This window comes from Priapulus caudatus, unplaced genomic scaffold (genome assembly GCF_000485595.1).
Source record: "Priapulus caudatus unplaced genomic scaffold, Priapulus_caudatus-5.0.1 Scaffold1674, whole genome shotgun sequence".
Classification (NCBI taxonomy): domain Eukaryota; kingdom Metazoa; phylum Priapulida; class Priapulimorpha; order Priapulimorphida; family Priapulidae; genus Priapulus; species Priapulus caudatus.
The window spans coordinates 41,703-54,027 of record NW_014578735.1 but is presented as its reverse complement, the minus strand read 5'-3'; the positions used below and the strand labels follow the sequence as shown (position 1 = coordinate 54,027).

The 12,325-nt window shown below is 38.9% G+C and overlaps 1 protein-coding gene across 1 annotated transcript; it reads right to left on the bottom strand.

Moving 5' to 3' along the window:
• Positions 1 to 537: 537 nt before the first annotated feature.
• LOC106817307 (stimulator of interferon genes protein-like) lies at positions 538 to 7,957 on the bottom strand. Its single transcript, XM_014821970.1, has 5 exons — positions 7,922 to 7,957; positions 3,346 to 3,627; positions 2,833 to 3,022; positions 2,357 to 2,404; positions 538 to 1,286 (listed from the first exon to the last, which is right to left on the bottom strand). The coding sequence occupies exons 1-4, from the start codon at positions 7,925 to 7,927 to the stop codon at positions 2,364 to 2,366; spliced, it is 519 nt and encodes a 172-aa protein (XP_014677456.1). The 5' UTR covers positions 7,928 to 7,957; the 3' UTR covers positions 538 to 1,286; positions 2,357 to 2,363.
• Between the last annotated feature and the right edge of the window lie 4,368 nt (positions 7,958 to 12,325).

Genomic DNA, 12,325 nt, shown 5'->3' with positions numbered 1-12,325 from the left:
CACACCTTGTAATCCATAATTTATTCTTTGTTAATTCGGGGCTAATATATGTTGAAGTGGTTAATACGAAACCCGCTTAATACAATTATTTTTCTTTGACCCGTCAGTTTTCTACTAACGGGGTTTGACTGTAGTAATGATTCTTGGAAAAATGTAGGCAAACGCTAGAGAGAGAGAGAGAGAGAGAGAGAGAGAGAGAGAGAGAGAGCGAGGGAGAAAGAGAGAGGGGCAGAGGGAAGGGGTGCGGAGAAAGAGGAGGGAAAGGAAAGAAGGGGAGAGGGATGGCGGGAGAGAGAAGGGTGTAGCAGACGCTACAAATGTATTTACAATACATATTTTGTTTGTTTGTTTATACTTTGATTTAGTTTTATTGTAAAATAAATCACATCAATCTTTTCCGTGGTACCTTCATGTTTAAACTATAATCTCTTGTGCGTTTTATTGATGTGATAGCGGATACACTTTACCAGCTTTCCTGTGACCGTTCCACTCCATTTGATTTATTAGAGATAAATAGTCCTAGATGTTATGAGACAATTAGTTGCAAATTTACTTTTATTTTTAAACTAGTAGCAATTTGAAACTTTCATTTAATGAACATGATTATAGTTTTCATAAGCGTAAAATCTTTTATTTTTTGCATATATATATATAGGCCCCCTATAGCAAATGTCGAATGAAATCCAAACAGGATTTATGATTCCCCGTTTCTGTCACACCAATTAAATATCATAAAGAGTGCATAGAAAAAGTACAAAAGAAAAACAAGAAAACAATACTAGGTGCATTTACCGAAACAGAAAAACAACAATAAGTGGTAATGCAAAGATATCTAACATATCATATTACTCATGATAAGCTTTCTTAAGCATCTCTTAAATGCAAAGACATTTTTTATAGTATTTATGCTAATTTTAGCTTAAATTTTCCCCAAAATAAGACCCCCACGGTAGGATATGGACATTTTGCGGATATTTGCGCGTACAACATTTATGTGAACATTTTCCCTTTGTCTGGTGTAATAACCATAAATGTTAAAATTTAAATGAAACATATTGTTAAAGATTTTAGGAAGTTCTTCGATTCTCCAGTTGTACATAAACAAACCCACCATAAATATATATATTTGTTTAAGGTTTAATACCCCCAGACTATTATAAAGTGATTCAGTATGAGCACGATACGGTTAAAATGTAATTACTCTGATAATTTTTTTCTGAAGAATGACAAGCTTAGTTAGTGACGTTTGGTAGGTAGGCCTACTTCTCCATATGTGAATACAATACCTGAAATAAGGATAGATAAAAGTATAATATAAATTCACCACAGTTGGTCGATTTAAGTAACATCTGATTTTTGTCACTATTCCTATTCCTCTTGAAACCTCATTGGCTATATTATAAGTAATATGTTTCTTCCATGACAATTTATTGTCTATAATAACTACTAAGAATTTAGTTTATTATGAAAGATAACCTCGAAATATAATAATTAGAAATAGAAACTCTATTTTTTAAATTTATATAATATTATAATTAATAAATTCTATGTTTGCTGTCCACCGACCGACCCACGAAAATAGCCGCTACCCAAAAGTTTTTTTTTACATTTTGGGTTCTATTTTTTTCTTTTTTCTTTGTTGTTGTTGTTTATTTTGTCTATATAAATATAAATATAACTCTTCTACTGGTATTGTGGAAGGTGCATATACATTCCTTATAGTTAAGACTGAAACACAAAGCATGTGTGGCAAACACGAGGACAGACTTAAAATAACTATTATGCCTCACAAAAAAAGACCTACCAAGGCCACCTTTTTTTTTTTGGTTTACAGAATTTTTGTTGTTGTTGTTGACTCGGTAGGGTAAAAAAAAATTGTCGTTTTGTCAGATCAAACAAGTCAAAATACAGTGATACTGTTATACATGATATATCAAAGTATTTTAAGAAAACTAAATGAAAACAAAATTCAACTTGTAATTATTTTTACTTTTGTTATAAACTGTTTTTGTTTTTTACATTTAAATTTTTTTATTCATATTTCTTAGAGAAAAGGTCGGCGGGGAAAAAAATACAGATTTTCAATTTTTATTTTTTTTCGTTTTTCTTGAAAATTCGGGTCGGCGGATCTGTAAACCAACATTATAAAAAAATCTCGCCTAAAGCCCGGCGACACGTGAGCCCGACGCACGAGTCAAATTACTCAACGAAAATCCGCCGCACACGTGAGTAAAAGGACTCATGCGTCATTTTACTTGAGTAAAATAACTCACGTGTGCGCCGGGCATAACCTACCCACTAAAAAAATCATGGGTCTGGGGACAGCAAACATAGAATTTTTTAAGTATGGCCTCGCCTCAATTTCAAAGAAAGTGCTGAACAGCATCCATCATCGCAGCATCTCCTGTAAAAAGTTCAAAAACAAGATATGTTATATTATCACAAGTTTTTTTGCTTATTAACATTTAGGACAGTCTTAAAGATGGGTGAGACTGCTATACATTTTTTCTTCATAGCAAATGCTTAGAAATCTATACTATTCAAAGCCATTCTTCCTGAAATTTGAAATAATTCCTTCAAACTAATACCAAATTGCATTCAGGAAGCACCACATAATAAAATCTCTCCGGTTTTGGTCTTTCTATAAACCCCAGTCTCAAAATTACATTCCATGTAAATGCTCCCCCCTTACCTGTCCCCACCACACACAAAAACAATCATATCGTTGCACTTCCCTAGTGATCTGCTGTATTATCAACAATTTCGGCAAAATTAACATTTATGCTGTGGTGGTGTAATGTTTTCACACAGAAAGTTTTAACACAGATTTACCATTGTAGACAACAATTTCGTACGTCCCAGCCAGATGGGATTGCCTCTCTAGAATTTTCTTCAAGAACGCAGCATACTTCTGGACCTCGTGCAGCTTATCCTGCTCTGTGAAGCCAGTCAGCTCGAAATCTTCTGTCATGTCTCGGAGCGTGAGCAGATTTGCTGGCATGTCGGCAACGAATGTTACTTCCTAAAATATTATCAAAACAACCGTAAATACCATTCGATATAGCAACCATATATAATACATTAGTGCGCCACTTTGCATACTTTATTTATACACCAGTGATTAATATCCATGTAGTAATCATATTAATAACACATTCCTGTAGTTGCATCTAATTACACTGATACATGATTACTGAAGTTTATAGTAACCAGATGTAGAAAGATTTCTTTTTAGATGGCCCTCAGTCGTCAAGCTAGTTCTAAATCGGTAACTCCTAAATGTGGGATTTGAATTGAGGCCTTACTTCTATGAACAAACTTTTTCCACTTGACACTTGTGCTTACCTTTTCATTATGAACTGATCCATAGACGTTATTAGGGTACTTTCTTTTGAATCCAGCTCTGTCTATCATCAATGGAGCTAACGTTCCAACCTGTCGTATGCTCTTGTCGACGTCCTGCAGCTTCCCTGACATCTCACCATTAGCAGGGATTAGAATAAACAACTTCTTATTTGTTGTGCTTTGGCCATATTTACTGCTGCTGATCCTATCAGCCACACTAGACAATACCAGATTTAGGTAGCCAGCAAAGTAGTTATATGCAAGTGCTTCTCCCAATGATATCTGAAATGAAATTTCAATTTAACACTCAACTTAAAGTAACACCAATAGAAATATACACTGACATAACATCAATTTCTCATCAGGAAATGCTATATAGACTTTTATTTATAACTTAAACATTCTAGGCGGATACAAGATATGGCACTGTCGGGTGTGAAAATGGTTTGTACAAAATTGAAAATTGCTAAAGCAAGCACTGTGTACCATATAGTCAAAATTTTGACCTTACATACTAGTAGTCTGTTTTGTAGCCAGAAAATTTCTACCCTCAATGCACCACTTTTTGAGATGTGAAATTAGCTTATTGTCCTATATATAGATCAATAAAATAACTAGAATTTACATGTTCACTTAGAACGACTACATAATAAAACACAGTAATAATACAATATATAGCAGGGTTTTACATAACCCAGTTACACATGAGTCAGTAAAACCTAGAGCGTACACGGCTATAATATCGGAATCCAATTGTCCAACGTTCACTGAACTTAATCTACCTAGATATATATTATAAGTTATCATGGAGTTTTTTAAGTTACCGATGGACGGCGATGCAGGTACAAACAGTATTTTTGTTTAAAATAAACTTGTGAAAGTGTATGGTAAAATAATGAACCTATTACGTATGGTGGTAGGGGAATGTTTGAGGTAGATCCTGAGCTCTGGTTTGTTGAATTCAACATAATAACTAAGTCACAGGTTGATTAGGGCTAGCAAACGTTGGATTTTCAGATTTAGCCGTGCAATCTCGTGTGTTTTTATTCAATCCTTATTATAAAAACAATAACGTAATAACTGCGGCGGAGCGAAGGGCTATACTATAGTACTAGAGCTAGGTTTTGGTCAGAGAAAACTCGTAGTCGTACTAAGTTAACGGCTACCGCATATCTGACTGTCAACGCCCATCACCGTACCTAACTATAATGCTCATAGGGTCTATGTCTCCCTGGGTACTGCCGGAACGTACCCTGGGTACGGTCCGGTATACCGGAACGTACCCTGGTAACTATTTGATATGATTAGGGTTAGGGTTATGGTTGGAGTTAGGGTTAGGGTTAGGGAGTAGGCGTAGGCGACTCCGTAGACTCGTTAGACTTATTACATAATATGGAGTAGCGAGGTAACGGTCCGGCATATTAAATGTTACCAGGGGATCGTTCCGGTAATTACCGGACCGTACCCAGGTAACTATCTAATATGCCGAGTATATAAGTATAGTATAATATCTAACGAGTCTAGGGAGTCGCCTACGCCTACTCAAACCCTAACGCATATCGAGGATAGTTACCGAGGGTAGGTTCGCGGTATACGCGAACCGTACCCAGTACGTTCCGAGCCAGGCCGCTAGCCAGGGGGGCGGTGGGGCGGTCGCCCCCCCAAAACGGCTCAAATATTGGCCCAAAATGGCTTAAATATTCAAATTTTTGTGGGGGGCATGCCCCAGACCCCCCTAGCACTGGCATGGCTACGGGCACGTGCCAAAACGTACGGTTGTCAAATTTGCCATGTGCGTGCATGTTAGTATGCATGTAAAAATGTATGTACGCGCGCGTGTGTGTGTGTGTGTGTGTGTGTGTGTGTGTGTGTGTGTGTGTGTGTGTGTGTGTGTATATGCGTTGTGCGTGTGTGTGTGTGTGTGTGTGTGGTGTGTGTGTGTGTGTGTGCAGGGGCGGATCCAGAGGGGGGTCGAGGGTGCCGGACCCCCCTTTTTAACCTACAAAAAAAGGAAAAAAATGCATACCACACACGCGCACGCGCGCGCGCACGCACGCACGCACGCACGCACGCACGCGACGCACGCACACAGCACACACAGACACAGACAACACCACACACACGCATGCCACGCACACACACACACACACACACACACTGGCACCGCCGCACACACACGCGCGCGGCGCACACACAACACAGTATCCACTCTCTTATATTGTGCTCCATGAAAAAATCTTGTTTAGCGCCTAGTTTTCTCTGATAAAGATTTCCTTATATATATGTAAATTCGTTATAAAAACTTAGAAATGGGCAAAGAGGTTTCCGCAGGTGTCGGGGGACCTGATCTGATAAATTTTTGCATTCTAGACATCAAAATTACTGCTCCAGATGCTCTCAGAATGCCACCAATTTTTAAAAAAAATCTTGGGGGAGGTCCCCCAAACCCCCCAAAGTGGCCTTCGGCAGCTTTTTAAAACACCAAGAAAAGTAAGGCCAAAAAAAAGTGCCCTTTATTTCTTCCTGGACACCCCGCTTTCAAAATCTTCGAATCCGCCCCTGGTGTGTGTGTAATGTATGTTCGTGGCGTGCGCGATCGCGCGCGTGTGTGTAAATCATTGTGGGCTTACGCTCGTGCTAGTATGTGTGATGGCTACGCCGATCATCCCCCCCCCCACTCGCTCGGTACGGATTTACGCCCCTGATCGCAACATTCACGTGCTGCATGCATTGCCGCCCCCAAAATAAAATCCGGCGCTACCGCGGCTCTGGTTCCGGCCAGCTACGCAGGGAGACATAGACACGCACGAGCCTACCTATATTAACAGAATAACGCGTTGCCACCATAGAGACAATAGATGTCACCGGTTCAATATAATAGATTACCGGCGTACCCGATATATAAATGATCCGCGTAAAAGGTGAAATTACGGTGGAAACGTATCAAAAAATAAAAAGGGAAATACCGGATATAACCCATAGATACATCATACATAACTACATACATACATACATACATACATACATACATACATACATACATACATATCATACATACATACATACATAACATACATAACATAAACATACATACATACATACATACATTACATACATTACATACATACATACATACATACAATACATACATACATTACATACATACATACATACGATACATACATACATACATAATACATATACATACATACATAGCCAGTATCATACATACATACATACATACATACATGACATACATACATACATAACATACATACATACATACATCATACTACATACATACATACATACATACATACATACATACATACATACATACATACATACTTACATACATTACATAGCATACATACAACAATACATACCATACATAACATACATACATACATACATACATGACATAGCATACATACATACATACATACATACATACATTACATACATATCAGTACATACCATACATACATACATACATACATACATATCATAGCATACATACATACATACATACATACATGACATACATACAGTACATACATACATACATAGCATACATTACATAACAGTACATACTATACATACACACATACATGACATAGCATATCATACATACATTACATACATACACCTACATACATTACATACATTATCATACATACAGTACCATACATACATTTACATACAATCATACATACATACATACATACTACAATACAACTCTCATCATACATACATACATAGCATAATTACAATACATACATACATACATAATAACATGACCAGTACATTACATACTACATACATACATGACATACATAATTCATACATACATACCATACGATACATTACATACATTATTCATACATACATACATAGCATACATATCATACAGTACATACATACATACATACATACATACATACATACCATACATAACATACATACATACATAATACATACATACATACGATACATCATACATACATACATACATACATACATACATGTACAGTACATACGAACATACATAGCATCACATACCGATAATACAACATAGCATACATACATTACATACATACATACATACATTACATACATACATACATATCATACATACATACATACAGTACAACATACATCAATACATACAGTAGCATACATACATACATACATACATACACTACATACAACATACAGTACATACATACATACATACATACATACATTACATACATACAATATCATACATACATACATCTCATACATACATACATACCATATCACACACATCACAGCCCACACACGACAGCACAACCAGAGCACACACACATCACACTACACACACACACACACACATCCAAACACACACGCACACATCACATTCCCCACACACACACACACAACACAGCCACACGGCACACACAACAAACACACCACACACACACCACACACACACATACATACAACCACAAACATACATATCATACAGTACGATACATATAAAATGATTACCCGCGTATACGGTTCCCGATTAAAGCCATAACTCTACAACTTACGGCATATTTAGTTGATGAAATAGACAGATCAGCCACTTTATTCGCAGTTACACGTGTGACTTGTCGCTTCGCACCGTGGTCCAGTCATTAGATCCGCAAACTCGCGTTCTAAGCCGGGTTGGTTTTGCCCCCCTCCCACTTTTTGCGAACGCAGTAGAACGGTGAATAACGCAGTAGAACGGGGAATAACCATAGAACGGGTAATTACCGGTAGAAGCGGTGGCAATACAGTAGAACGGGGAATAATCCAGTAGAACGGGGAATAACCGGTAGAACGGGGAATCACGTAGACACGCGAGAAAAACGGCAGTAAAAAGCGGTTGGCGGATCACCGAACGGCGGTTGTAACCGAAACGGTATTAAGAAAACATAACCTCGTAGCTTTTGCTCACAAACGGAGAGATTATACTTAGGTTATCTGAATGATTTGGTGGGCACGTACGTGCAAGGGTTCTCCTTGAAAAGGTACCTACACAAGGGCCTGCATAACTTCTCCTGCGGAAGGGGGGCAGGTGCCCCAGATGCGGGGCAAAATAAAAAAAACTACGCTAAGGTAATAAGTACTGAGGTACAGCGAGGAAAACTATAAGTGCGTTCGACACGGGTCTATGTTTGGCTCGAGGCGCAAAATTGGGCTGAGATTTGGCTCGGGCCAAAATTTGGCGGTCGGCCGGGTTGAGTCGGAGCGTTCACAGCGACGTAGGTAGCCAAAGTGAATACTGTCTGTCAAATGTCACAAATGTCAAATCAAACAAATTTTATTGCATCAAATATCTCACAGATACTTTGGCAGTATGTCGCGAGATGGCGTTATGTACGATCAGATTGTTTACTTATCGTTCCGATTCAATATCAATCTTGAAACGTGCATACTGAATGCAAAAATTTTCTAAATTTGTAAATAACTGTTTTGGACTATATGTTCAAGGCCGAATTCTCCGCTCTACGCGCTCGCCGAAAGCTGGGTGCTAAAATTTGCAGCTCGGGCCTGGTCCGACGTGTTCGATGGGAACCAAATACTGGCAGGGCGGGCCTAAATTTAGGCTCGGCCAAACACCGTTGCGTGTGAACGCTCGCTCGAGCTCAAATCTGGCAACGGGCCAATTAGGGCTCGGACCTAAAAACGTCCGGTGTGAAACGCGGCGTGTCATGGCGCAATACGTTATGCCGACGGCATATATCATATCAATGCACGCACTATTTACAAGCTTATGTTTAGCTGCTTCGCACAAGCACGTTCAACACGTGTCGATTATCATCATACATAGATACTAAAAATTTCTTAATCTCGACGTGGTGCGGAAGTAGAAGGTAGCGAGAATACTGCCTCCCGGCGTGCCTATATTCGCCTCGTTACGCTGAATGAGACTACGATGATTTCTCTAAAATCCCGGCCGCCGAATTCCATAGTAATCTTTTAGTAAAATATTGACGTTATAGTGAGACAATAATACACAAGGATCCTGTTACCTAACATAAAATTTTCGTCCGGGTAATATTCATTTCTAATATAAAACACTTTCTACACACACTTCTAATCCTTCTGTTTTTCCTCTTCAAATTAAAGCTAATATAATAACGGAACCGCCTAATACGATGTATTTTTCCTTTGCCGTTAGTCGTACTAGGGTGGACTGTCAGGTAATGAATAGTAGTAAATTGAATGAGCGAATTTAGGCTTGTCAGTAATTGTTATTCTATTTGTGACACAATTTAACGTTACTAAAGTTCTTAATTCTATACATATTAAACAAGAATAGATAATAGAACGCATATTTATTAATCTACTTTTGATATAAACCCTATATAAATATATAGTAGTAAGATTAGCGCTTGTACACACCCCACGCCCGCGCGCCCGCTCAGGGCCCCCCGTCCGCCCCTTGTAATCGCAATTAATTTAATTTCTTTGTTAATTCGGGGCTAAACTATATGGTGAAGTGGTTTAATACGAAACCCCGCTAATACAATTATTTTTTCCTTATGACACCCGTCAGTTTCCCTACTAACGGGGTTTTTACTGTAGTAATGAATTCTTGAAAAATGTAGGCAAACGCGTCGCAGTAATGGTTTATATTGTCCGCAGCGTAGTGTAGCGGAACGCCTATTGTTTTCGCGGCGGCCGTGCTGTGTTTTGTGTGTGTGTGTGTGTGTGTGTGTTGTGTGTGTGTGTGTGTGTGTGTGTGTGTATGTATGCGTGTGTTGTGCCGTACGCTCGTATGCCGTGCGTGCGCTGTGCTGTACGCGAGCGTGAATATGCGGGCTTGCGCAAGCACTCCTATGTGTCTTACTCTATCTTCAGGTGGCAATCGACACCCCAGCTGCTGACGATGAGTCCACCACACAGGAGGAGTAACTCGCTGCCTTCACTCTTCCGCATCCATTCGCTGAGCTGTCATTGAAACAACCAGGATACTTAGTCAGTGAATGATTGTTTTACTTGTTACTTCATACCACTCTGTTCAGAGTGATATGGACACGCGTGTTTCCTTTACAAGTTTTATACCATTTGATCACAGTTTCGTTTGCAAAATTGCACGTCCAATCTCAATTTCACTATTCAAAATTACTTAATTTTTTTTATTGAAATTTAAAATTCAACTCCGCTCCGACCTCGTGCCCTCGCTGTGATAGCAATCAATCCGGCAGGGTATTTATTTACTATTTTTGTTAATTGATTCTATTCTGAGGCAAGCGCGTATATATTCCACACACGTTTCCTTATGCAAATTGTTTGGTCACAGGTTTTTGGCAAAATTTTCGAAATTCAAATTCAAATTCCGTTTCAAAATATTCGTAACAGTTACAAAAAATTTTAATAAAATTTCGATATCCAAATGTAATTTCCGACCTTCGCGTCCTAGCTAAGATCTAAATCTATAGCAGGACGTTTAGATTTATAGTTTATTACTTTTATTTGTACTTTGATTTACTTCACACTATTCTGAGATATGGGCACATAGGTTTTTAGTATTTTAGCGGATACGATTCTAAGATGAGGCCACACATATTTCCCACGCTCATAGCCAGGCATTAACCTGTACCCTGTGGTGCAGGGTGCCCATGCGCTAGTGAGCACATCACACATGCCATTTTGGATTACCCCTCTCACCTGATTGATTATTGATCTGCCCGGTCTGAAAAGTATTTTTAGTTAAAAAATTATCTTGATAAAATTACGGTGCCCCAAGACTGACACCCGAATTTTTTTGGATTTCACATACCGATTAAAATTATTTTATTATCCGTTGTCATTTTCAAATTCGATTACTATTTTTCCAATTAATTTTGTTTTTCCTAAAAATATGTAATTCGTTCTAAAAATCAACCGTGATCAGAATCGGTTTCCATTTTTAAAATAAAATTTTGTTCTCAAGATAAATTTCTGTTTTCAAAATCAATTACCGTTTTCAAAACCACATCTCCGTTTTCAACATTATTTCCCATTTTCAAAATAGGTTTCCGTTTTCCAAATCAATTCCTGCTTTCAAAATGAATCCCCATTTTCCAAATCAATCCCTGTTTTCAAGATCAAATTCCGTTTTCCAAATCAATTCCTGTTTTCCAAACCCGGCATGTGTTTTCAAATTTCATAAAATGGCATTTCGTAGATGATCTAATGTCATGTGTGGATCATCTCAGTGGTAACCGTAGCTAATCGATCTACAAGCAGCAAACTAGACTGCGCCTTCTGGTCTCGCCAACATGCACATGGTAATTACGACTTGATAGACTGAAGCACTAGTATGGATGTTAGGAAGGTCAGCATGATATATAAGGTGTTGGTCGGAGGTGTAGGATGGAGAGCCGCAGGAAGGCTACGAGGCTGGCAAAGAAGTGGATGCTGGAGAGTGCATGGATGAAGATGAAGGTTGGATTGGAGGCCTGTCGCCCTCTCACTATCTGTCTCTCTATCTATCAATCTATCTACCTCCCTGCCTCCCTGGCTCCATCCCTTCCTCTCTGCCTCCCCCCTCCCTGTATGTCTGTTTTTCTGTCTGTCGCTCTCTCTCTCTCTCTCTATCTATCTATATATCTATGTATCTATCTATCTATCGCTATATCTATGTATCTATCTATTTATCTATTTATCTGTCTATATATCTACTTAGTTTGCTGTCTGTTACTCCCCTTTTCTCCTTTTCTCCCACCATCTCTCTCGCCCCTCCCTATTCATGTTTCTTCTCATTACCGCCACTTTCCTTTTCTACGTCCCACCCACATCCTTTCTCGAGTCGTCTACATTCTCCCTCTCTGTGTTGTCTTCCCCACCCAACATTTGTCTTCTCTTACCTGCCCCTTCTTACTCTCTCTTCCCTTCTCCTTCCTCCTTACCCCGTATCTTGAACCTCCTCCATTTCCCACCTACTCGAGTATCCCCCCTCCCCCCCATTATCTCTGAG